At 43.7% G+C, this 26384-nt stretch overlaps 1 protein-coding gene across 1 annotated transcript in view; it reads left to right on the top strand.

The window, feature by feature from the left end:
• Window positions 1-14132, top strand: part of Top2a (DNA topoisomerase II alpha) — a 32635-nt gene extending 18503 nt beyond the window's left edge. The window contains exons 21-34 of the mRNA XM_048366002.1: window positions 321-552; window positions 720-854; window positions 962-1162; window positions 1281-1476; window positions 3319-3410; window positions 3492-3644; window positions 3764-3847; window positions 7364-7546; window positions 9532-9622; window positions 10806-10958; window positions 11189-11312; window positions 11527-11570; window positions 12749-12957; window positions 13196-14132. Coding sequence (XP_048221959.1) covers window positions 321-552; window positions 720-854; window positions 962-1162; window positions 1281-1476; window positions 3319-3410; window positions 3492-3644; window positions 3764-3847; window positions 7364-7546; window positions 9532-9622; window positions 10806-10958; window positions 11189-11312; window positions 11527-11570; window positions 12749-12957; window positions 13196-13321 — 2023 coding nt within the window. The 3' untranslated portion in view covers window positions 13322-14132. The remainder of the gene's footprint in view (window positions 1-320; window positions 553-719; window positions 855-961; window positions 1163-1280; window positions 1477-3318; window positions 3411-3491; window positions 3645-3763; window positions 3848-7363; window positions 7547-9531; window positions 9623-10805; window positions 10959-11188; window positions 11313-11526; window positions 11571-12748; window positions 12958-13195) is intronic.
• Window positions 14133-26384: the final 12252 nt, after the last annotated feature.

Raw genomic sequence — 26384 nt, 5'->3', positions numbered from 1 at the left:
GAATTTCCAGCCTCATTATGATCAGTGAGACCACTGCTAGTCATGTATGTGGTACTGTTGACTCCAACCTCTCTGTTGCAATTATAAGTTGCATAAGAATGCAAGCTCAGACTTTTAAAGTGAAAAGGTGTTTTCAATTTTTACTTGAAGTAAATGACAAAGATGCTTTTTTTTGATAACTAAACCTGCACTAATAAAAAACACTGTTAACTGGGGGGAAAAATAAGGTGATTTTTATGTTGTAGAAGTAACACATCCTTTCTAAAGAAGTGTCAAGCCAGTCTTTTTCTCCCCAAAATGGTGTTCTTTGTTTTCTTTAGCTCTTTGGCTCGGTTGTTATTCCCACCAAAAGATGATCACACACTGAAGTTCTTATATGATGACAACCAACGTGTTGAACCTGAATGGTACATTCCTATTATACCAATGGTGCTAATAAATGGAGCTGAAGGCATTGGAACTGGGTGGTCCTGCAAAATTCCCAACTTCGATGTTCGTGAAGTTGTAAATAATATCAGGCGTTTGATGGATGGAGAAGAACCTTTGCCAATGGTAACTATTCAATGTTGGGAACTTTAGTTTTCCTCAGGTTTCAGTTAAGTAAACTATAGAGTTTTTAGAGGATGCTAATATAAAGTAGATTTATTGTTGAACATCTTTGTGATTTCTGTCTCTAGTATTACACTAAGAAAAATTTTTTTATTAAAATCCCAATTTAGCTGCCAAGTTACAAGAACTTCAAGGGTACTATTGAAGAGCTGGCTTCAAATCAATATGTAATTAGTGGTGAAGTAGCTATTCTTAATTCCACTACCATTGAAATCTCAGAGCTTCCCATCAGAACATGGACCCAAGTAAGGAATTAGATTTCTATTTCTTTTTTATTTCATAGTCAGCACTTCGTAATATTGCTGTTGTTTATTCACAAGACTTCATATAAAAACATTATTTCTTTCCTTAGACATACAAAGAACAGGTTCTAGAACCCATGTTGAATGGCACTGAGAAGACACCCCCTCTCATCACAGACTATAGGGAATACCATACAGATACTACAGTGAAGTTTGTTGTGAAGATGACTGAAGAAAAACTGGCAGAGGCGGAGAGAGTTGGATTACACAAAGTCTTTAAACTCCAAACTAGTCTCACCTGCAATTCTATGGTATGTCTTATTTTGTATGTATTAAAGATGAATACCAATTTTAAAAGGTATCTTAAGCCACTTGTATTAAGTTTACCTAATTTATTGATTCTTGGCATTACTCATTTTCCTTTTCCAGGTACTTTTTGACCATGTAGGGTGTTTAAAGAAATATGACACAGTGTTGGATATTCTAAGAGACTTCTTTGAACTCAGGCTCAAATATTATGGATTAAGAAAAGAATGGCTTCTAGGAATGCTTGGTGCAGAATCTGCTAAACTGAACAATCAGGCTCGCTTTATCTTAGAAAAAATAGATGGAAAAATTATCATTGGTACGTAAACATTTGATGATCAGCTACTTGTGTGTTTTTGTTTTGTGACCAAATCCAAGGCCCCATATATTGCAATCTTAAAAAGTTAAGATTTAATTGACATTTGGACAAGAAGAAAATTGAGAGCTCAAAAATACCTTATATAAACTGACTGATCACAAGAAGAGACAATCCGAAGGAAAAGACGAAAGGGACAATTATAAATTGCTTATAAATAAAATGTGTGACCACAAGTAGAAAGGTCGGGCCATACAAAGTACACTGTAGGGTTGGTTTTTTTTCCTTTTTTAGTTCTATATTGGAGTTTGAACTCGGAGCCTCAAGCTTGCTGAGCTATATACCCTCAGTCCTGGGATTTTTCTTAGCAATTGCTACTTAGAAAAGGTTCCTAAAGGTTTAAGTGATCAGGATGGAAAGTTTTGGCTAAAGCTAGACTATATGGAAAATTAAAGAAATAGCTTGGAAGTAGAGGTTTGGCTCAAATGGTAGAGAACCAGCCTTGAGTGAAAAGGCTAGACTAGAGCTTAAGGCTCTGAGTCCAAGCGTCAGGAAACAGGAAGCAAAAAAAAAAAAAAAAAAGTTTATCTTTTGCCAGAACTAACTAGAAAAGCCACCTAATTTCACTGAAATAAGCTAGCAAATTCCAGAATGTAATAACACAAGATATTAGAGAATCACTGGCTGGTTTTTCTAGTGATACAGAGAAATGTTTAATTTGATAGTAACATGGACTTGGGATTTTTTTTGTGTTGTTTTATACTCATTGTTTGGTAATACTGGGGCTTAAACTTGAGCTCAAGCTTGCCTAGGGGAAGGGCTCCAACCACTGAGCCTCACTTGCTGCCCAGTTTTCCACAAAGCTAAGATGACAGGCCATGCTACCATATCCTAGCCCCACAGATTGTTATTAGTCAAAGGGGTCTTGTGGAAAGTACTTTTGTCTAGGCTGGCCTCTAACCATGAACCTCCCTATTTTAGCCTCCCAAGTAGCTAGGATTGTAAGCGTGACCCACAAATGCCAGCTAAATATCAGAGCATAGTATTGTTTGTTTTGTGATATTGGAGATTGAACTCATGGCCTCAGACTTTCTAGGCAAGTGTTTAACACTTGAGCCACACACACAGTCATGTTTGTTTTAATATATGCTATAATTACTAGCATTAGCTTATCAACCTCCTTATACCACACATAATGCTTAAAGCAAAGGTAAAATAAATGATAGTAGACATGACTTGGAGGGAAAAAAGGGCTTGGCTTACTGCAATTGGGCAATCATAGACATTATCCAGTCTTCTTGAGGAATAAAAATAGATAATTTGTAATCTATGTCAAATTAATTAGTAAAAGATGGTAGATTCTCAAAAACTGTATAACTAGTGACTCATTGTACCTCAAAGTATAATAAATTGACTGCATCATAGAGCACACAATTAAGAAAAATCAGTTTTTAGGTGGGTGGCACTAAACCATGTTCTATCAGTTGTTGAAATAAACCAAAGAGAATAATTGATGTAGACTTTTTTTTTTTTTTTTTTTTGCCAGTCCTGGGGCTTGAACTCAGAGCCTAAGCACTCAAGGCTAGCACTCTACCTCTTGAACCACAGTGCCACTTGCAGCTTTTTCTATTTATGTGGTGCTGAGGACTCAAACCCAGGGCTTCATGTATGCTAGGCAAGCACTCTACCTAAGCCACATTGTCTTTGGAGATCTGTCTGTGTACCAGGATGTACATACATATATATATGCAAGACAATTTAGTTTTGATCTTTTGATTTAGTGTGGTAAAACGTTGTTCCTTTCCTCAAAATTATTTTCTCTCTACTCTGTACATTCTTTAATAGAAAACAAACCTAAAAAAGAACTAATTAAAGTTCTGATCCAGAGAGGATATGATTCAGATCCTGTGAAAGCCTGGAAAGAAGCACAACAAAAGGTAATTCCTTGGTTAACAATTTTGTTAAGCAACACTATGCTCACATTTCATTTGAATTCTACATTTTGATTAACCCTTTAGGTTCCAGATGACGAAGAAGATGAGGAAAGTGATAATGAAAAGAAAGAATCTGTACCAGATTCAGGGCCATCCTTCAACTACCTTCTTGATATGCCCCTTTGGTATCTAACCAAAGAAAAGAAGGATGAACTGTGTAAACAAAGAAATGAAAAGGTAAGTTGTTAATGGAATTGTATGTGTTGCTTAATATTCTAATGGAAGAATAAAATTTGTGTGCTACATAAAAGTGATAGTTACGCACATTGACTCAATTTTCTGGTATTGTTATGAAGGAGCAAGAACTGGAAACCTTAAAGAAAAAGAGTCCATCAGATTTATGGAAAGAAGACTTAGCTGTGTTTATTGAAGAACTAGAGGTATGTAGTTTGTAATGCACATTTAAATTTTTTATTAATAAAATACTGTATTCCAGCAATGTGCCTTTTGTCAAGAAAATTAAAAATTGACCATAGAAAGAACATAGGAAGCATAAAGGTACATTCCAAAACAATGTTAAGAAATCAGATGTAATGGCATGTGCTTAGAATCCCATCAATTAGGAGACTGATACCTGGATAGTCAAAGCCAGCCAGGGCAGAAAAGTTCCTTACACTCCATCTCCAAAATAACCAGCATAATTCCAAGCTGGAGGTATGTCTTAGCTGGTACAACTGTATAGCTACATCAACCTAGCATTTAGCAAAGCCCTGAATTCAAACTTCTAGTACTAACCACCCACCCCACCCCACCCAAAAGAAAAATCCTAAGGTTGTATATAGCTCAGTGGTGTACATATATATATATAAACAGATTATTAAATACTGGTTAGACTGAAGCAAATTGTTTTGGGTTCTTGTTGCCAGTACCAGGGCTTTTAACTCAGGACCTCTCACTCTCAGTCAGAATCAGCTTTTTCTGCACTTAGCTGGTGTTCTACCACTTAAGCCACCCCTCCAGCCCAACTTCTTTGAAGGTTAATTGCAGGTACCATCTCTCGAACTTGTCTCCCTAGCTGTCTTCAAGCTGAGACCTTCAGATCTCAGCCTTCTGAGTAATTAGAATTCTGGATGTGAGCCACTGGCATACAGCTATTCCACTATTTTTATAAAATTAAATAGGAAAGGGGCTGGGGATATGGCCTAGTGGCAAGAGTGCTCGCCTCGTATACATGGAGCCCTGGGTTCGATTCCCCAGCACCACATATACAGAAAATGGCCAGAAGTGGCACTGTGACTCAAGTGGCAGAGTGCAAGCCTTGAGCAAAAAGAAACCAGGGACAGTGCTCAGGCCCTGAGTCCAAGGCCCAGGACTGGCAAAAAAAAAAAAAAATTTTAATAGGAAAGACCTTTAATTAGGACTGAGAAAATACAGAGCTTAAATGAGGAGCATAGTCCCCTAAGTGAATCTTAAAAACCATTTACTTTTGGGGCTGGGAATAGGAGCCAGGGACAGTGCTCAGGCCCTGAGTCCAAGGCCCAGGACTGGCAAAAAAAAAAAAAAAATTACTGTCAAGGCTAGCTAGTCAAATTGTGGGTATGGATATGGGTGGGTAATTGGTTCTAGAGCTTGAACTAAGAGCCTGGGCACTGCCTCTGAGTTTTTTTGCTAAGGGCTAGCACTTTACCACTTGAGACACAGCTCCACTTCTGGCTTTTGGTTAGAGATAATGGTCTCACAGACTTGCCTGCCTTGGCTGGCTTTGAACTGTGATCCTCAGCTCTCAATCTCCTGAGTAGCTAGGATTACAGGTGTGAGCCTTTGGCACCTAGCAACATTTTTAACACCACCCAAAAAAATCTTGGGCTAGGAAGGTGGCTTAGTGGTAGAGTGCTTGCCTAGCATGCATGAAGCCCTGGGTTCAATTCCGTAGCACCACGTAAACAGAAAAAGCCGGAAGTGGCACTGTGGCTCAAGTGGTAGAGTGCTAGCCTTCAGCAAAAGGAAACCAGGGACAGTGCTCAGGCCCTGAGTTCAAGCCCCAGGCCTGGCCAAAAAACATATAATATATATGTACTATATAATATAGTGTACTTTTATCTCTTTAAATTGACTATAATGAATTGTATACATCTATACCCAAGGGTTATATGAATTTATTTTGTGGTAAAAGGGCTTGAATTAGTCTTTGGGTTACTAAATCAACTATTCTACCACTGAGCCATACCTCCAACTTTTGCAGTGGTCATTTTTGAGGTGGGAGTCCTTTCTTGCTCAGGTGTATACCCAGGCTGCAATTTGTCTATTTTAGGCAGTCAGTCATAGCCAAAAGGCACCTAACACTGTGCCCAGTTTCAGTTGAGAAGAACTTGGTTGTTTGGGCTGGCCTTACACCATTATCCTCCCAATCACAGTTTCTGAAGTAGCTAGGATTACAGGTGCCTATAAGCATGTAGGCGCAATTTATGAAGATTTTTTTTTTTTTTTTTTGCTAGTCCCTGGACTTCTTTTTGCTCAAAGCTAGCATCTACCATTTGAGCCACAGCAGCACTTCCAGCTTCTTCTGTTTATATGGTGCTGAGGAGTCCAACCCAGGGCTTCATGCGAGTTTACAAATATATGTATATATCATGCTCACAAATGTGCATGAGTGTTACCAATTTATCTTGTACAGTACTGGGAATTCCTGTAACCACTTCCCTACCCCCAGCCCCCCTTGGCTGTATTGAAACTGGGTCATAGTTAACCAGATAAGCACAGTTATTCACACGTTATTTCCTTTTTATTTTCATGTTTACCAATTCTGCCTAGTTGGTGAATACGTTCTCTTTTCATATTATTTCCATCATTTTGATGTTTCAGACATTTTGCATACTGTTTATCATGATAAGGCTTCATGAAGTAAATAATTTTGTATATAATTGCAATAACCACTGACTTTTTAACTGAAAAGAAGGAAAGTGGGTGGTTTTTTTTGTGCAGTGCATCTGAGGTTTCAAATAATAGTCTTGTACTACAATGAGCTTTACTACACCTTAAATGACAGAAGCAAGCCCTGTTTCATGTTTTCATTGAGTGCAAAAGGTCAGACTTCCCCAGTGTTGTCTGTTGTACCTGCTGAAATGACAGTTGATATGGCAGTAGCATTTCAGTTCTCTTTTTTATTAAAAAATGCTCAAAATTGTTTTTTAAAGGTCTTCAAAGATGATTAAAAACATTTTATTAAAAAATATATATGCATATGTGCTTTTTTTGGCCAGTCCTGGAGCTTGGACTCAGGCACTGTCCCTGACTTATTTTTGCTCAAGGCTAGCACTCTGCCACTTGAGCCACAGCGCCACTTCTGGCCGTTTTCTATATATGTGGTGCTGGGGAATCGAACCCAGGGCTTCATGTATACGAGGGGAACACTTGCCACTAGGCCATATTCCCAGCCCCGTATATGTGCATTTTTTACCTTTAATTCCCCCATTTATCCTCAAAAAAGGTTAAGTAATAGAATTACATATAAAACTTATGTTTCTATACCTTTCAAAGTGCCTCAACTACCTCTTCACTGTTGATGGTATACTCAGTCATGGGATAGTTTATCTCAAATTGATCTTACAATTCAACCAATTGGAATCAGTTCAGCCGTTGCCATTTTGTATTTGTTTGGGGTTTTTGTCAATTGTAGGGCTTGAATTTGGCCTGGGTGCTGGCCCTGAGCTCCTTCACTCACGGTTTGTGCTCTGCCACTTTGAGCCACAGCTCTACTTCTGATTTTCTGGTGGTTAATTGGAGATAAGAGTCTCAAGAACTGTCCTGCCTGGGATGTGTCTTCAATCCTCAGTCCTCAGATCTCAGCTTCCTGATTAGCTAGGATTATAGATGTGAGCCACTATGGCCCAGGCTGTTGCATTTTCTGAATGCTATATTTAGACTTTGTCCATTACTTCATTATATCTGTTTTGTAGGTTGTTGAAGCCAAGGAAAAACAAGATGAACAAGTAGGACTTCCTGGAAAAGGGGGAAAAGCCAAAGGGAAGAAAATACAAATGACAGAAGTTTTACCTTCTCCACAAGGAAAAAGAGTCATTCCCCAAGTGACCTTAGAGATGAAAGCAGAAGCAGAAAAGAAAATTAAAAGGAAAATTAAGGTAATACTCGTAGAAACATGACAAAGCCGGGCAAGTTTGGAATTTATACTGTAGCTTTCTTTTTGTTTGAGACCAGGACTTGAACTAAGTATCTGACACTGTTGCTTATTGGCTAGTGTTGACCACCTGAGCCAAGCCTCTAACTCCTAGCTTTCTGCTTTCCTTTTTTGGGGGCAATGGTCATGGGGCTTGAACTCTGGGCCTGGGCACTGTCACTGAGCTCTTCACCTCAAGACTAGCACTCTACAGCGCCAATGGACTTTCCTGCCTAGGCTGGCTATGAACCTAGATCCTCAGATCTCAGCCTCCTGAGTAGCTAGGATTACAGGCATGAGCCACTAGTGCCTGGCTTTCCTTTCTTTTTTTTTTTTGGCCAGTCCTGGGCCTTGGACTCAGGGCCTGAGCACTATCCCTGGCTTCCCTGGCTTCTTCCCGCTCAAGGCTAGCACTCTGCCACCTGAACCACAGCGCCCCTTCTGGCCATTTTCCATATATGAGGTGCTGGGGAATCGAACCAGGAGCTTCATGTGTAGGAGGCAAGCACTCTTGCCACTAGGCCATATTCCCAGCCCCAGTGGCTTTCCTTTCTTAAGCACTTATTTTTTTAATGTTTAATTATCTCTTTTTAAAAAATGGAGGGAGGCACCTGGGAATGTGCCTTAGCAGTAGTGCTTGCCTAGCATGCATAAAGCCCTGGATTCAATTCCTCAGCACCATATAAACAGAAAAGGCCGGAAGTGGCACTGTGGCTCAAGTGGTAGAGTGCTAGCCTTGAGCAAAAAGAAGCCAGGCCTAGTGGCAAGAGTGCGTGCCTCATACACATGAAACCCTAGGTTTCGATTCCTCAGCACCACATATATAGAAAATGGCCAAAAGTGGCCCTGTGGCTCAAGTGGCAGAGTGTTAGCCTTCAGCAAAAAGAAGCCAGGGATAGTGCTCAGGCCCTGAGTGCAAGCCCCAGTACTGGCAAAAAAAAAAAAAAAAAAAACCTATGCCACTCAGTTCAGATCTCTTGTTTGTTTGTTTGTTTTTTTTGGCCAGTCCTGGGCCTTGGACTCAGGGCCTGAGCACTGTCCCTGGCTTCTTCCTGCTCAAGGCTAGCACTCTGCCACTTGAGCCACAGCGCCGCTTCTGGCCGTTTTCTGCATATGTGGTGCTGGGGAATCGAACCTAGGACCTCGTGTATCCGAGGCAGGCACTCTTGCCACTAGGCTATATCCCCAGCCCCTCAGATCTCTTAAATCCCCCAAAAAACATACTCTTTAACTATTGTATATTTGATTAATAATATTGCAAAAGGTTACGCATATCGGGGCAGGGAATGTAGCATAATGGTAGAGTGCATGCCTCCCGTTCATGAGGCCCTGGGTTCAATTCCTTGGTACCACATAAACATGAAGTTAATAAACTAAAAGGAAAAATAACCACTAAAAAAATTTTTTCTTTCTTTCTTTTTTTTTTTTTCTTGCCAGTCCTGGGGCTTAGATTCAGAGCCTGAGCACTATCCCTGGCTTCTATTTGCTCAAGGCTAACACTACCACTTGAAGCACCACTTTCAGCTTTTTCTGCTTATATGGTGCTGAGGAATTGAACCCAGGACTTCATGCATACAAGACAAGCACTCTACCTCTAAGCCACATTCCCATCCCCAACCATTATAATTTTTTAAAAAGAAAGTATTGTGGATAGTTTTTTGTTTTGTTTTTGTTTTTGTTTTTTGCCAGCCCTGGTGCTTAGACTCAGGGCCTGAGCACTGCCCCTGGCTTCTTTTTGCTCAAGGCTGGGACTCTACCACTTGAGCCACAGCACCATTTCCAGCTTTTTCTGTTTATGTGGTGCTGAGGAATTGAACCCAGGGCTTCATTCATGGTAGGCAAGCACTCTACTGCTAAAGCTGTATTTCCAGCTCTGAATAGTTTTTTTTTTTTTTCCCTTAGGTAAGCTTTTTTTTTCTTGCTATCTTTTTTAAATATTTTGTCTTTTAGAGTGAAAACACTGCGGGGACACCTAAGGAGGATGGGATAGAAATAGAAAGCCTAAAAGAAAGATTGGAGAAGAAACAGAAAAGAGAACCAGGTATTACAATATTTTATAAATGGTATTTATTTTCTAATATAAAACCTAGTTAAAGAGACTTCTCTTTTTATCTCATTTGTATTACATACTCATTTTCCTTCTCCCTCTCTAGAACATCTTAAACTTTGTCTTGTCAAGACTAATCCAAGTTTTCTTTCTTTCCTCATTCTATCCCCTTTGACCTTCTCCCTCCTCTCACCCCTCTATCCTCTCCTCTCTCCTCTCTCTCATACTAGAACTTGAGCTCAAGGCCTTATACTCTCACTTAGCTTTTTTGCTAAAGGCTGGTGTTCTACCAATTAAATTGGTCACACCTCTACTTCTTGCTTCTTAGTGGTTAATTCAATTTTGTCTATCTGGTTTGGGTTTGAACCATGATCTTCAGACCTCAGCCTCCTGAATAGCTAGGATCATAGATCTGAGCCACTAGCACTTGGCTCCCAATTATCTCTTTCATTAAACCTTTATAATCTCGAAGGGCCTACACTGTTTTCACCTTTTAAGTCCCTACAATGGTCAGCCTGGGCAGGAAAGTTCATGACTTTTATCTCCAATTAACCAAAAAGCTGGAAGTGGATCTGTGGCTCAAGTGGTAGAGCACTAGCTGTGAGCAAAAATGCACAAGGGAGGTGGGGAAGTGATGGGTCATGCCTGTAACCCTAGCTACTTGGAAGGCTGAGATCCAGATCGAAGTTTTAACCACCAGAAAACCAGAAGTGACACTGTGGCTCCAAGTGATAAAGACATCACCCGGGCCCTGAGTTAAAGCGCGCACGCGCGCACACACACACACACACACACACTTACTTTCTGCTCAACATTATATTGGAAGTACCATTGCAGTAATGAACAACCACTGGAGCTGAGTACCAGTGGCTAATGCCTGTAAGCCTAGCTACTCAGGAGGCTGAAATCTGAGGATCACAGTTCAAAGCCAGCCAAGGCAGGAAAGTGTGCAGGACTTTTATCTCCACTAAACTACCAAGAAATCCAAAAATGGACATATCACTCAGATGGTAGAGCACAGTCTTGAGGAGAAAAAAGGCTCAGAGACAGCCCCTAGGCCCTGAGTTTAAGCCCCCAGGACTGGCACCTAAATAAACAAACATTGGAAAGATGAATGAATGATACATGAAGAGTCTAAGGGTGTATAAATATGGTTTTAATTTAATCTTGCCTCTAGGTACCAAGGCAAAGAAACAAACTACATTGCCATTTAAGCCTGTCAATAAAGGAAAGAAGAAAAATCCCTGGTCTGATTCAGAATCAGATATGAGTAGTACTGAAAGCAATTTTGATGTCCCTCCACGAGAAATGGAGCCACGGAGAGCTGCAAGTAAGGAAAACTGAAGAATGTACTGTACATGCTGTAAACTTTGAACAGTCAATGGCTTTAGTACTTAATTCCAGAAACTAGCTTTTAGAGCAGTAAGTTATACTAAATATTTTGAAGAATTGAAGCATCATTTAGGTGATTAAACTGAAGCCTACATATTAAAATGTTACATCAGTCTTTGAATCAAATGTGTCTAGTGCCCTCTAATTCCTTGCATATGTTTTTAACAGCAAAGTTCAAATTCACAGTGGATCCAGATTCAGATGAAAATTTTTCAGATTTTGACGAAAAAAATGAAGATGAACATTTTGCCCCATCGGATGCTAGTCCACCTAAGACCAAAATTCCCCCAAAGTAAGTATTCTTGTGTAATATGGAATTTTTATGGTTTGTGGTTGTGGTAGTACCTAGGTGTAGACTCAGGCGCTCTACTATTTGATCCACACTTCTAGCCCTCTTAATATGTATTTTACCATGCTTTTAACAGTAGATAATGTGTTCTTTGTTGATTTTTGTTGTTTGACACTTAGAATTGGTTGTCAGGACATTGTCTTTTTTTTAATTCTAGACATACTGAAAAAGAACTGAAGCCACAGAAAAGTACCATGTCAGGTATGTGTTTAAGTAAAAGTAGTAAGGTATCTCTTCTCCTGGGACACTCAGACCCAAGGGGGTTCTAAACTTGACTATATGATCCAAGTACTTTACTTGAAAATAAACATAAGGTATTTTTCTTTCTTTTTTCCTTCCCCCTCCTCCCCAGCCCCCAAAGCTGAGAAACAAACTCAGGGCCTTACACTTGCCAGGCAAGTGCTCTTACACTAAGCTAAATCCCAACCCCTATTTTTCTTGTTAGCATTCTGTTGCTATTAATCGGTTAGCTTTACACGTCAGACAGGTAATCAGAGTATTTTCCAGGTACTTGATTAGGTGCTTCTTTGCTCAAGGCTAACTTTCTACCACTTCAGGCATTTTGGTGGTTCATAGATGTTAAGAGTTTCATGTAAACCAGTGGCTCACGCCTGTAATCCTGGCTACTCCAGAGGCTGAGATCTGAGAATCTCAGTTCAAAGCCAGCCTGCCCAGGAAAGTTCATGAGACACTTATCTCCAATCAACCAGCAGAGAACCAGAAGTGGTGCTGTGGCTTAAGTGGTAATTACGCACTAGCCTTGAGCTAAAGACCTCAGGGACAGAGTTCAAGCCCCATGACCAACCAGGAAAAAAAGGTGCATGCACGTGCACACACACACACAATTATTAAAGTTTTACAGAGCTGGGAATGTGTCTTAGTGGTAGAGTGCTTGCTTTAGCATGCATGAAGCCCTGGGTTCAATTCCCCAGTACCACATAAACAAATGGTGTTGTAGAGCACTAGCTTTGAGCACAGAGAGGCTCAGGGACAGTGCCCAGTCCCTGAGTTCAAGCCCCATGACCTGCAAAAAAAAAAAATACAGAGGGGTTACAATTCCATAAATCAGGTAATAATAATACAATTTTTCTTGGACAATTGTCATCCCTTCCTTTACTTCCCCTCTTCTATTCCTGCCTACAAGTTGGCTAGTTCATTTTTTACATTGTATATATTGACCACCATGACTGCATTTGTTCACCCTTCCCTCCATTTCTGAGGGACTTTTCAACCTGGAAGTGGAGACATGGCTCAAGAAGTAGAGTGCCAGCCATGTGTGAAAAAGCCAAGGAAGAGCTCATTGCCTAAACTTCAAACCCTAGTAACAGTACCAAAAGGAAAAAAAATTGACAGTAATGAATTCCTGTGCTGACTTGCAGGTCAGTCTTCCACCTCTGTTGCTGGTACCAAAAAAAGGGCAGCTCCAAAAAAAACCAAAACAGATCCAGCCTTAAATTCTGATACCTCTGAAAAGCCTGGCCCTGCCAAGACCAAGACTCGCCGCAAAAGGAAGCCATCCACTTCTGACTCTAATTCTGATTCTGACTCTAATTTTGAGAAAATCATTTCTAAAGCAGCCACAAGCAAGGTATTTATCCCTTTCTATATTTATCCCTTTGCGATAGATGTTTTAAAACACCTAAGATTTTGCTCTTGGTTTTATATACTTTTAAGAAAAAAAAAATATATATATATACTTTTAAGAAAATAACTTTAAATCTGTCAATTAAGCAGTAATTTTGGACCTATTTGTTACTACTTAGTAGTAGATAAAGAACTCCTTGTAATTAGGAAGTTATGCTATTGGATTTGCATTTTCTCTCCAGAAACCCAGAGGGGAGGCCAGTGACTTCCTTGTGGACGTGGACTCTGTGGCTCCTCGGGCAAAGTCTTCACGAGCCAGGAAACCTATCAAGTACCTCGAAGAGTCAGATGAAGATGACCTGTTTTAAAATGTGAATAGTCTCACTGTGTCTGACTGGTTTTAAAATTAAAGTTCTTAATTTCCTCTCCTCTAAATACAGTTTGAAGAAGACCTTTTAATACAAGACTAGCAGAGTAAAGTGAATAGAGCCCATGGACCATTAACATTTTATACAGTGTACTGTCTAAATAATGACCACCTCGTGAGCATTATTTTCTTCTCTACCTTGTCTGTGTTTTATGTTTTCTTTGTTCTCTGTTTTCTCTGATTTCATACTATTCTACACCCGAGAGATGGTGTATGGACACTTCAGAAAAAAAAATTTTTTCAGCAAAACATTATTAAGCTAAAACTGGAGCCATTTTACTTAAGTATCATTCTGCCTCTTTCCCTGTTGTTACTAAATAGGAGATAGTATGATTTGTTGTTTCATCTCAATTTAATAGATGATATTCTACTACCAGGTAGAACATGATACCTTTAGTATAACTATCATTTGGCCTTTTATATGATTTTTGTTTGAACAATGGGAAATTGCTCTTATCCTTGAATATCACCATGGGCTAAAGAAGACTACTCTATGTCTGAATCACCTTATATAGTCAGGGATGAAGGAAATTAGACCAGTTATTTGACTATGTCAACTCTTCACTTGTCCCCTCTGCCGTCTCCTAGAATTGATTTCTAGGGAATGCTGAACTCTGATTTTAAGACCTTTCTAAATTGGTATGTGTTTCTTGAGTGATGTTATCCATGTTTTTGTAAATATTTACTATGTTTTTCTACTTAGCTTTAGTCCACCATTTTGTATTTTAATAAAAATGTTCTAAACATTTCCAGTTGATTGGCCCCTTTTTTTATCCCAATCATACTTAACTCTGAAATATAGCCCTCTTCACTTCATTGTTCTAATCGGGTTTTGGTTTGTTTTTTGTTTTTTGTTTTTTTTTTTGCCAGTCCTGGGGCTTGAACTCAGAGCCTGAGCACTGTCCCTGGCTTCTTTTTGCTCAAGGCTAGCACTCTGCCACTTGAGCCACAGCGCCACTTCTGGCCATCTTCTATATATGTAGTGCTGGGGAATCGAACCCTGGGCTTCATGTATAGGAGGCAAGCACTCTTGCCACTGTTGTGCCAAGTCACGAAACCACCACCAAGAAGACCACCGAGACTCAGACATTCCGAAATGCAAAAGCAAGGCAAGGCTTTATTTAAGCGAGCTGCAACTCGGGCCTCGTCCTACCCACCGACACAGCGGAGGTTAGGAGGGAGCCTCGAGCTGTGATTACACAGGGCTTATAAAGGCAAAGAACAAAGTTACAACAATCAGGTGTTCAAGCAAGATTAGGACACAGGTACAAATCTGATTGGCTCATGGTTCTATTCTAGGGGTGGTTAGAGTTAAGCATTCCCAGCGGTTAGAGTTCTAGACCAACTGGGCCCTAATGGGCTTGTCCTGGGTCTGCTCACAGGGCCTGCTTATCTCAGGTTCACTTGGTAAAGTGGGGCCTGACTTCAAAGTCTGGCACTTCATTTCCCCCTTTTTCTTTTTGGTACCTTGGGAGCCAATCATGGCTCCATTCTGTCCATTTCAATGGCTTGCATGTCTAGGGGATGATATACAGATAAGGCATGGTCCAATAGGGCCCAAAGTAGTAACCAAAGGGCCTGTCACCATTTCTCACAAGTACAGTCTCTGTACCTCTGTTTTGCATGCCTCTAGTTTATCCTGCCTCATCTTCCCAAAAACAACTCTGGTCCCTCGGTTTTAAAGGGGGGCTGATGGGTGAAGCTCATCCATCTTATGTAACTTCAGGCTGACTCAGGGGCGTTGACCTTACCCAGCCAGGAACCTATAACCTTAGTCTACTTTACCAAGGGACTGCAGGATTACTGCAAACTGAAAATTAACTTTCAGCTATACAGACTTACTATTAGCTGTATAGTGTTTAGTATCCAAATGTAAGCAACAAAATAATACATAAACTTCTCAGCTGTGCTCTAAGGGTTGCATGGCTATACCCGTATTCCTGAGCAAGCCCAAAACTACCCAAAATAAGGGAGTGAGCTGCCAAAATAACAACACTAGCCAGGGTAGTAAGGAAAGAAGGCAAAAAGAAAATTAAAACAATGTTCAGTTTAACTTTCTTTTCTTGAGGCGAAGGTGAAGCAGCTGAGTCAGGCAGGTGCTTGGAGACCTCCCATGTTCCACCACGGTAGTCGTCCAGAGCAAAGGGGTCAGCTGGCCTGGCATAGAAGCAATGAACCCAAGCGGCGATGCCGTCTAGGTCCCTTCCACCGTGGTTCTAAGGATTTGGGGTTATGCCTTCGGACGTACATCCAGTCCCCTGGTCTAAACAAATGGAGGGTAGGGACAGAAGCAGAATCATATAATGCTTTAAGTTGGGGTCACATATTCTTGTGCACGAGCTGCAATCGAGTTTACACAAAAAGTCAGCATCATCCAAATCAGCAAGCAATTGAAGCCAAGCTGATAGGGAGAATTTCTTCCTCTAAGCAGAGCAAAAAGGAGTGACACCCAGTCTGCGCCAGTCTCTAAGGCCAATTTAGTTAAGGTCTCTTAGAGTCCGAATCACTCTATCTGTCCTGAACTCTGGGGTCTATAAGCACAATGCAATTTCCAATCCACCCCCAGTGTGGCGGCTATTCCCTGACTTACTTTTGAGACAAAGGCTGGTCCGCTGTCCGACCCAATGGTGGATGGGAAGCCATACCTGGGTAGGATTTCTTCCAGGATCTTCTTAGCCACTACATTCGCAGTCTCATGCTTTGTTGGATAGGCTTCAACCCATCCTGAAAAGGTGTCTACAAAAACTAGCAAATATTTGTAATTTCTGTGAAATCTACTTCCCAATACACGCCTGGCCACAGAGGCAAGCTCCTTTAGTAATCTGTTGATTGGGGGCATTGGTAAGCTGACAAGCCTTGCAATTATCCACTCCAAGCCTTCTTGGGAATACTGGGGCACAGGAGGCAAAGCTCATGGCCCTGGGTCTACTAAAGTCTGTTCCCAGGAACTCTGACTTGCCTGGCTGATTTAGGCACAGGGATTTTCAGCACAGTCTACGTGCATCTGACAGCCAACGCTTGCTCTCTTTTAATATGAAGCCCAGATGGGTGACTTCAGGTTTACAAATTTGTGCCTTTTAACATTCTAGTTTGTAAAAGCATTTTCCTGACTGGCTGGGGACCTGATCTCTGATGACCTAAAAAGTTACTTTTGCAGGCCTTTAACAGATCTCAATAAGGACACAATCTCAGGTCTACAGGCTTTCTTTCCTAAACAGATGTATCAGCTTAAAATTCTCACTGCCAGTCAGAGCTTTGAGTAGATGCAGGGGGTTGGGATTTTAAAGTCTCCTTTCATTTGACAAACTTACCCTTACTACCCACTATTTCAGATGACTGGCAAGTTCCTGCCCAGTAGACAGACATGGGCATTGGAAAGGCATGCTTATGAACTATTCTTCTAGGACTTCCCGGCTTTGATTAACTTTTGAAAGGCCAAACAGGAGTGACTCTAGGATCTGACACCATCTCTGCCATCCAAGCAGTGGCTTACTGCCTCTGGATGCTCCATCACTTTTGTCCCAGGAGGAGTGACTTTTCACTGGACTTGGACTCAGGGCCTGAGCGCTGTCCCTCAGCTCTCCAGCTCAAGACTAGCACCCTACCACTTTTGAGCTCCACACCACTCCGTTCCCAGCACTCTGTTGGCTGATTAGAGACAAGTCTCTCACAGGGACCTTTCTCTGCCCGGGCTGGCTTCGAACTGCAGATTTCAGATCGGTGAATCTTACAAGGGGCCACTTTACTCCAATTATAAGCAACAAGGTGGTCCACACAGAAGTAGTTTTTAAGCATTGCGCTCTTACCTGGAATTTATTAAGGGTCAGTATTAGATCTCGACAAACTTGTAGGAATCACCTGTGCTTCTCTGTGGGCCTGCTGGAAACTGTTACAAAAAACCTACAAAGAAGCTGGAATGGCAATTAAACATTTTGGTAGCCATAATTCTCCTTTTCTCACCTTGCAATAATTATTTAGGACAATTTTACTTCCAAATTTCTTATCTAGAAATGTATTCTTGATTTCCAAAGCCTTTTTAACACTAACACTTTAGCTTTTATCTGCATCAGAAAAACTGAAGCTCACAGGCATTCTGAAGCCAGGTGCCGCCCTTTGCCTATGGGCTGCTTGTTTCAAAAGAGCCTCTTTTTTTTTTCTTCAGTCCCAGTTACTGCATGGCATGAAGACCTTTGAATTTTTCCTTAATGCAAGAATTACAATTAGAAATACTTATCCATTCAGCCTTCCAATATATTAGTAAGAAACATTGGCCCATTTTGCCATTTCTTCCTATATACATAGAGTTAATGAGAGTTTACTTCTATCCCCATTAGTTTAGTATATATATATATATGTATATATATATATATATATATATATATATATATATATATATCCTTTTAAATCCAAATTTCTGACAGCTCTGATTTTTTTTTAATTTTAATTAAAGAACCCTGAGAAATCCTTTAAAGCATTTGGTAATGCCCAAACTTGATGATCCTTTGACTTTAAACTTAAACTTAGTTTTGCATCATACTGCAGTCTTGAACATGTTCACACTCACACATGCACACACACATACATTTTCAAAAGATCTTAAAGCGTGCAGAATAAGCATCAGCCGTACATTTTAAGACAAAAACCTTTAACAAATGATTTTAGCATTCTCCAGCCTCATTTTCCAGGGCTTGATAGTTTTAGTAAAACATTTTAGCACACCAAACAATTTTCTGCTTAAGAAGGCTGGGTGGGGGTCCCCCTAGAGTTCTTTTTTGCAGACACTCTCACTCTGTGAGCTGTTACCTGTACATCTTTCCGGTGAGCTAAAGTCAAATCCAGGGGAGTGGAAGGAACGTTCCCCATCATCCGTTTGTCAGTCAGGCACAGCGCAAGAAAAAAACACACAAAAATAATCACAGGCACAAAGACCAGACAACACGTACAGACTTAGGAAGCCCCGCAGCTTACAGGTTCAACTGTGTCTCTCCTGCCCCTGTGAGGGGGCAGACCACACAGTCTCACTGTGTCTCTCCTGCCCCTGTGAGGGGGCAGACCACACAGTCTCACTGAGTCTCTCCTGACCCTGTGAGGGGGCAGACCACACAGTCTTGAAGCTCTCTCTCTCCCATTCCTGTGTAGGAGCGGACCAGACAACCCCGAATATAGAGTGGACTGGACGGGCACCCTTTAGAAGGGCCTCCCGGTCCAGTCCTTCAGGTTCAGGGTGGTAGTGGGAAGCCTGAGCCCCCTGTGGAGGGCTTGAGGCGTCCCCCAAGTCCTCCAGGACTGCCCATACAAGCGTGCCCACACCGGCTGGTCCTTCATTACCTACAGGTTCAGATTCAGGCAGCTGGCCAAAACAGAAAACAAAACTACAAATCACACAGACACACAGAATGAACAGCACTATTTTCTTTTCTTTTCTTTTTTTTTTTTTGGCCAGTCCTGGGCCTTGAAGTCAGGGCCTGAGCACTGTCCCTGGCTTCTTTTTGCTCAAGGCTAGCACTCTGCCACTTGAGCCACAGCGCCCCTGTTGGCTGTTTTCTGTATATGTGGTGCTGGGGAATTGAACCCAGGGCCTCATGTATACGAGGCAGGCACTCTTGCCACTAGGCCATATTCCCAGCCCCGAACAGCGCTATTTTCTTACCTTCGGAGTCTGGGGTCTTGGGGGTCTCTGGGGCCATCCCGGACGAAACCCCAAATGTTGTGCCAAGTCGCGAAACCCCCACCAAGAAGACCACCGAGACTCAGACATTCCGAAATGCAAAAGCAAGGCAAGGCTTTATTTAAGCGAGCTGCAACTCGGGCCTCGTCCTACCCACCGACACAACGGAGGTTAGGAGGGAGCCTCGAGCTGTGATTACACAGGGCTTATAAAGGCAAAGAACAAAGTTACAACAATCAGGTGTTCAAGCAAGCAAGATTAGGACACAGGTACAAATCTGATTGGCTCATGGTTCTATTCTAGGGGTGGTTAGAGTTAAGCATTCCCAGCGGTTAGAGTTCTAGACCAACTGGGCCCTAATGGGCTTGTCCTGGGTCTGCTCACAGGGCCTGTTTATCTCAGGTTCACGTGGTAAAGTGGGGTTCACGTGGTAAAGTGGGGCCTGACTTCAAAGTCTGGCACTTCACCACTAGGCCATATTCCGAGCCCCTAATCGGGGTTTTTTGTTTGTTTGGTTTTTTGGTGCCAGTCCTGGGGCTTCAACTCAGGGCCTGGGCACTGTCCCTGAGCCTCTCTGTGCTCAAGGCTAGTGCTCTACCACTTGAGTCACAGTGCCACTTTCGGCCTTTTCTGTTTATGTGGTGCTGAGGAATGGAACCCAGGGCTTCATGCATGCAAGGCAAGCACTCTACAGCTAAGCCACATTCCCAGCCCTGTTCTAATCGTTTTTACAAGACACAGAATCTAGCCATGGTGGCAGTTATAAGAGATAGGTACTGTGACCTAGTTAAGGCCAGTAAGATGATTTTTTTTCCTGAGATTTTATACATAGGTACTAAGTTCTTCATCTTCTCTACACTTTGATTAAATAACTTTAAATGTATGTATCTTGAATAATGATTCACTACTTTCACAACTACTTTGATAACCTATATAGAAAAAGCTAGAAGTGGCGCTGTGGGCTTAAACTCAGGGCCTGGGCACTGCCCCTGAGCCTCTCTGTGCTCAAGGCCAGCGCTCTACCACTTGAGCCACAGCTCCACTTTCAGCTTTTCTTAAGTAGTTTATTGGAGATAAGAGTCTCACGGGCTTTTCTGCCAGGATTGGCTTTGAACTGCACTCCTGAAATCTCAGCCTCCTGAGCGACTAGGATCGGAGGCATGAGCCAGTAGCACCCGCCTTGTATGTGGACTTTTCAGTGTGTTTTGAGATTCACGTTGCATGTATCAGTAATTTTAAACTATTCTTGGATATTCTTCCATTGTAGGAATTAATTTACTCACTCACCTGTTGATGGACATTTGGGCTGTTTCCAGTTTGGCTCTATTGTAAATAAATGTTATAACATTTGACTAAATATCCTTTTCAGAGATAACCTTTCCATTTTTCTACACCTAGCCAAGGAATTAGACAGGCATTGATGGTTCATGCCTCTAATTCTAGCTACTCAGGAATATGAGATCTGAGGATCATAGCTTGAAGCCAGCCTGGGTAGGAAAGTCCATGAGTATTGGCATGAATAAAAACAAAAATGTAGAAATCTGGGGCTGGGGATATAGCCTAGTGGCAAGAGTGCCTGCCTCGGATACACGAGGCCCTAGGTTCGATTCCCCAGCACCACATATACAGAAAACGGCCAGAAGCGGCGCTGTGGCTCAAGTGGCAGAGTGCTAGCCTTGAGCAGGAAGAAGCCAGGGACAGTGCTCAGGCCCTGAGTCCAAGGCCCAGGACTGGCCAAAAAAAAAAAAAAATGTAGAAATGGAAGCTTCTGGGGCTTGTAACCCTAGCTGATAACTGAGGATTGCAGTTCCAAGCCAGCTGGAGCCAGGCGCTGGTGGCTCACGCCTGTAATCCTAGCTACTCAGAAAAGTGAGATGTGAGCATCACAGTTAGAACCCAGCCTGGGCAGTAAAGTCTCAGACTCATCTTCAATTAACCACCAGAAAACTGGAAGTGGCGCTGTGGCTCAAGTGGTAGAGCGCTAGTCTTGAGCTGAAGAGCTCAGGGACAGCACCCAGGCCCAGAGTTCAAGCCTCACGACTGACAAAAAGAATAGCAGCCCGGCCTACAGGTGACCTTGTTTTCTGCCTTCAGTGACTTTCAGCCAGTTTCCAGGATCTGTGCCAAGTGCACAGGAGAATTACTTTCAGGGAAGGAGATTTGATGCTCTCTCTGCCAGCCGATTAGTCTTTATCTGACCTCATCTTGTGTTCTTCTTGAGAGATGTTGCAAAGGACTGGTCTAGAGTGTGGAGGTTAAAAATGATGGATGGAGGTTGAGCTCCCCAGGCAGGGATCGTGTGGCGATTGTGACTGCCACTACACCTCGGCACTCACAAACCACAGTCATTCTGAGCTGTGGAGGGGGACAGGAACTTCAGAAGGTGCTTGGAGAGCCCTTCCCTACCCCGATCTCAAGGTGGTTTCTATTACCTGTTACTTCACTCTGGACTTTCGAGAAAAGAAAGGGAGGGACTTCCAAGGTCACTCAAATGAAGTCACAGCAGGAAGTATCCTAAAACTGGGTGAAATGGAGGGAGCAGACAGAAACCTGGGTTTGGGGCTAATGATCCCTTTGTGCACAGATGGATAAGAAGATGCAAAGAGGTAGGAAGTAAGGGGAGGCGGGGGTGCAGTGATTTGGAAAGGCCTGGGCTGCTCCTTTCCACAGCAGAGCTGCACAGGAGTGTCTGGTGTGGACGAAGACTTAGGGAACATGGAGTGTCCCCAGGCCCCACTGCAGAATGGAGGGCCAACCCCAAAGTATAGCTGTTGTAGTGAGGGCTAGTGTCTCAACCTGAGCCCAAAGTCTACATTTCCCAGCCTCCCTTGCACACAGGCACAGTCATGGGGACACACCTGGACAAATGCAATGAGAGCAGGTCTGTCACATGCCATCTTCAGCTCTGTGAGGTGGGCAAAGGACTGCTGGGGCATGTGCCCCGTGTGCGTGCGCGCGTGTGTGTGCACGCACATGTGCACTAGTCCTGGGGCTTGAACTCAGGGCCCAGGCACTGTCACTGAGATGCTTTTGCTCAAGGCTAGTATTCTATCGCTTGAGCCATAGCTCCACTGCTGGTCCTTTGCTGCTGCTGATTAGTTGCTAATTAGTAAGAGTCTCTGGGATTTATCTGGCCTAGCTGTCTTTGAGCTGTGATCCTCAAATCTCAGCCTCCTCAGGAGTTAGAATTACAGGCGTGAGTCACTGGACCTGGTAGAAGCACCCAAAGTTCTGCTCCGGTGGAACTGGCATGCTAATATGTTTATCTTGCACAAGATAAAATTTTTTTTTAATGTATAGAAAGTCTACAATGAGGGGCTGGGGATATGGCCTAGTGGCAAGAGTGCTTGCCTCGTATACATGAGGCCCTGGGTTCGATTCCCCAGCACCACATATACAGAAAATGGCCAGAAGTGGCGCTGTGGCTCAAGTGGCAGAGTGCTAGCCTTGAGCAAAAAGAAGCCAGGGACAGTGCTCAGGCCCTGAGTCCAAGCCCCAGGACTGGGAAAATAAAAAGAAAGTCTACAATGATGTGGTGATAGTGGAAAGGATAGAGAGCTGAGAAGGGACAGGAAGTAGGGGTGAAGTTCAGGTAGTGCTGCTGGGGAAGGTGGCACTAAACCTTTAAATGTTAGAGGAGCACAGGAGACCGAAAAATCACCATGCCTTGATGGTGACCCTGGCGTTCTTTGGTTCCAAACATGTCAGCGCCTGCCTATGGGTGTCCCTGTGGGACCGGCCCCGCAGGGCAGGGCGAGGCGTCTGGAATGGAGTGTGGAGCAGGGCAGGAGCCTCTCAGCCCAGCCTGTCTTCAAGGAGAACCAGGGCCACCCGCTCTGGGCAGTATCAGCAACACCTTCTCCCGGGCTGGACAGGGCTATCTCAGAAGCAGGGGGCGCCCTGGAGATTATGCAGTCTCCTTTGTCTGGCCCTTTGTGGCTTGGAGAGCTGGGTGGGAGAGGGGGGTGCATGGAGGGGACACTACAGGACGATCATGGGCTTTCCACCTCCTGCCCCACCCTAGCTACTACCTTGGCTCCTTTCCCACTCCCCACAGGCTGACGGGGCCCCGGTGGGTTTTTTCCAGGCTGGGACAGTGGCCTGACCCGCAGGGGTTCCAGGGATGAGGCAGGAACCATCCCTGGACAGTCAGCAGATGTGACCCTGAGCCCAAGTGGCCAAAAGCAACGGAAGGACAGGAGCAGGTAGAGGACAGGGAGGGGAGGTGCTCCACCCCACATCCTGTTTTCAGAATGTGGGGCCCCAGCCTGTGCTATTTATCCCTTTGGACTGGATCCAGGGCAACAACCCCCCCGCCCCCCCCCCACAGGCCCACTCCCATGGATCTATAGGGGGAGCATGGAGGTCCCCCACGTGCCCCAGCAGAGGTTAACCTCCAGTTTTTCCAGGCGGGCCTGCACCCCTGAGCCAGGTGGGGGTGAAGGGCACACGCCCCACCCCTTCCTGAAAGGCTGGCCAGGGGGCCCCTGTCAGCTGATGGAAGACCATGCAGGTCCCTGTGCCTGGTTGAGAGAGGAAATGGTACCTGAGAAGTGAGGCCCAGGGCTCTTGCCCCTCACACGGTTAAGAACGTGGCCTCCAAGACTGGCGCTGATACCTCAGGCCTGTGCTCCTAGCTACTCAGGAGGTTGAGATCTGAGGGCCGTGATTCACAGTCAGTCTGTGAAACTCTTATCTACAATTAACCAGCAAAAAGCTGAGAGGGGAGGTATGGTTCAAGTAGTAGATCACCAATTGAGAAAAAAAAAAAAAGCTAAGGGATAGCACCCAAGCCCTCAGTTCAGTACTGGCACACACACGCACAAAAGAACACGGGGCCAGGGGCTGACGGCTCACACCTGTAATCCCAGCTACTCAGAAGGGTGAAATGTGAGGATCACAGCTAGAACCCAGCCTGGGTAGGAAAGTCTCTGAGATTCTCATCTCCAATGAACCACCAGAAAACCACAAGTGGAGCTGTGGCTCAAATCACTAGAGCGCTAGCCTTGAGCGAATGAGCTCAGGGACAGCACTCTCGGGCCCCGAGTTCAAGCCCCACAACCACCAACAACAACAAAGAACAAGAGCACAGGCTCTAAGCTGAGCACTAAGTTGCTCAAGCCTGTAACCTTTGCTCCTTGGTCGGCAGAGACTAGAGGATTGTAGTTCTCAGCTAGTCCCAGCACAAGACTCACAAGACTCTATCTCAACCAGTGAGTGTCTGGGCGCGATGGCATGCATTCCTTATCTCAGCCACAGGGGAAACGGGGGCACCTCTGGCACCCGCAGCCCCACGGGGAAGCACACACTCACAAGGGTCGCAACCCAGGCCAGCCAGGGCAGTAAATGAAAAGAAGCCATCTGAGAAAGAGTTTAGGCACAGTTCAGGCGTCACTTGCAGCACCAGCCTTGACAGCAGGAGGCCTGGAGTTCAATCCCAGTACAGGAAAAAAGAAAAGAAACAGGGGCTGGGAATATGGCCTAGTGGCAAGAGCGCTTGTCTTGTATACATGAAGCCCTGGGTTCGATTCCCCAGCACCACATATACAGAAAACGGCCAGAAGTGGCGCTGTGGCTCAAGTGGCAGAGTGCTAGCCTTGAGCAAAAAGAAGCCAGGGACAGTGCTCAGGCCCTGAGTCCAAGCCCCAGGACTGGCCAAAAAAAAAAAAAAAAAAAGAAAAGAAAAGAAACAGTTGTACTGAGTGTGAGTCCAGGACCAATTTCCTGGCTGAATAACTGTGGGCAAGTCGAGCCTCAGTTTCCCTGCCAGGGCTATTGAGAACTGAATGAGCAAATGGGTGTGCCAGGCTGTATGTATTTAGGTCCCGGCTCAGCAGGTGCACAGGTAAGCAGGAGATGGTGTTTGGGCTTCGCAGGCTCCTAGAAGGTCAAGGGAACAAACAAAACACCCCCACCAGGCCAGGCACTGGTGGCTCACGCCTGTCATCCTAGCTACTCAGGAGGCTGAGATCTGAGGATCACAGTTCAAAGCCAGCCTGGGCAGGAAAATACATGAGACTTTGATCTCCAATTAACCACCAAAAAACTGGAAGTGGTGCTGTGGCTCAAAGTGGTAGAGTGCTAGCCTTGAGCAAAAGAGCTCAGCAGTGACCAGGCCCTGAGTTCAAGTCCTACAACCAACAACAACAACAAAAAGCTTAACCAGGTGCTAGTGACTCACCTGTCCTAGCTACTCAGGAGGCTAAAATGTGAGGATCATACGTTTTAGCCAGCCACAAATGGAGTTGTGGCTCAACTGGTAGAACAGCAGCCTTGATGGGGGGGGGGGGGAACTAAGGGAGAACTCACCTGTCCACAAATACACACTCAAAAAAATTCAACTTGGAAGTGTCTCCCCCCAGGCTATTTCCCCTGCCCTATGGGACAACTTCTGCCCTCTAAGGAGGAAGAGGAGAGGCTTAATTTGTAGCCTCTGAGCAAAAAGGGAAGGACTTCTACCTGTCACTCGCCTTATAAAATACCATGTGCGTCATAGTAAATGTGAGCACTTCAGAGAAAAGCTGAGAAAGCCAGCCATTCTTCCCCCACCTCAAAAGACTTCTTTACTGAGACTAAGTAACTACATAAACTTCACAGTACTGTGGCACAGTTATGCTTAAAGTCACAAACGCATTTTGGTTGTTGTTATTGTTGTTTTGCCAGTCCTGGGGCTTGAACTCAGGGCCTGGGCACTGAGCTTCTTTTGCTCAAGGCTAGCACTCTACCACTTGAGCCACAGCGCCACTTCTGGCTTTTCCTATATATGTGGTACTGAGGAATCGAACCCAGGGCTTCATGTATACGAGGCGAGCACTCTGCCACTAGGCCACATTCCCAGCCCACAAACACATTTTAACCTTCACAATGAGAAACATCATCATTCTAATCTACAAAGCTTATGAACTCTACGAACTTTAACAATAAAACCATTTCTTCCAGAGCAGGTGATATGTACATTTCTTTCCTTTTGCTTAGTATCAGCTGTTCCCTCTTTCTCTCCCATTCCCTCCCTCCCATCACCACCCTTGAGTTACTTAGTTCACTTTCATCAATGTCCACTGCAGCTGTTGGGCCCCTCTGCTATATATATATATATATTTTTTTTACCTGCTTTCCACTGATTCTGTATACATGTATACACCATATATGAGGTAAAAAATATAGTCATCTCAAAACAGTAAGACAAATTAAGAAGAGGTCCTTTGTTTCCTTATCTTTGGGGTTCTTTTCAGTTGGTGTATTATTTTATGTACATATGAAGAGGTGCTTGGGGATTACTATTTGGTACTTTTCTCCCAAGAGGCCAGTCCTGGGGCTTGGACTCAGGGCCTGAGCA

This window comes from Perognathus longimembris, chromosome 17 (assembly GCF_023159225.1).
Source record: "Perognathus longimembris pacificus isolate PPM17 chromosome 17, ASM2315922v1, whole genome shotgun sequence".
In the NCBI taxonomy this organism is placed as follows: Eukaryota; Metazoa; Chordata; class Mammalia; order Rodentia; family Heteromyidae; genus Perognathus; species Perognathus longimembris.
The sequence above is the reverse complement of the archived record's forward strand: the minus strand, read 5'-3'. Positions and strand labels throughout refer to the sequence as shown.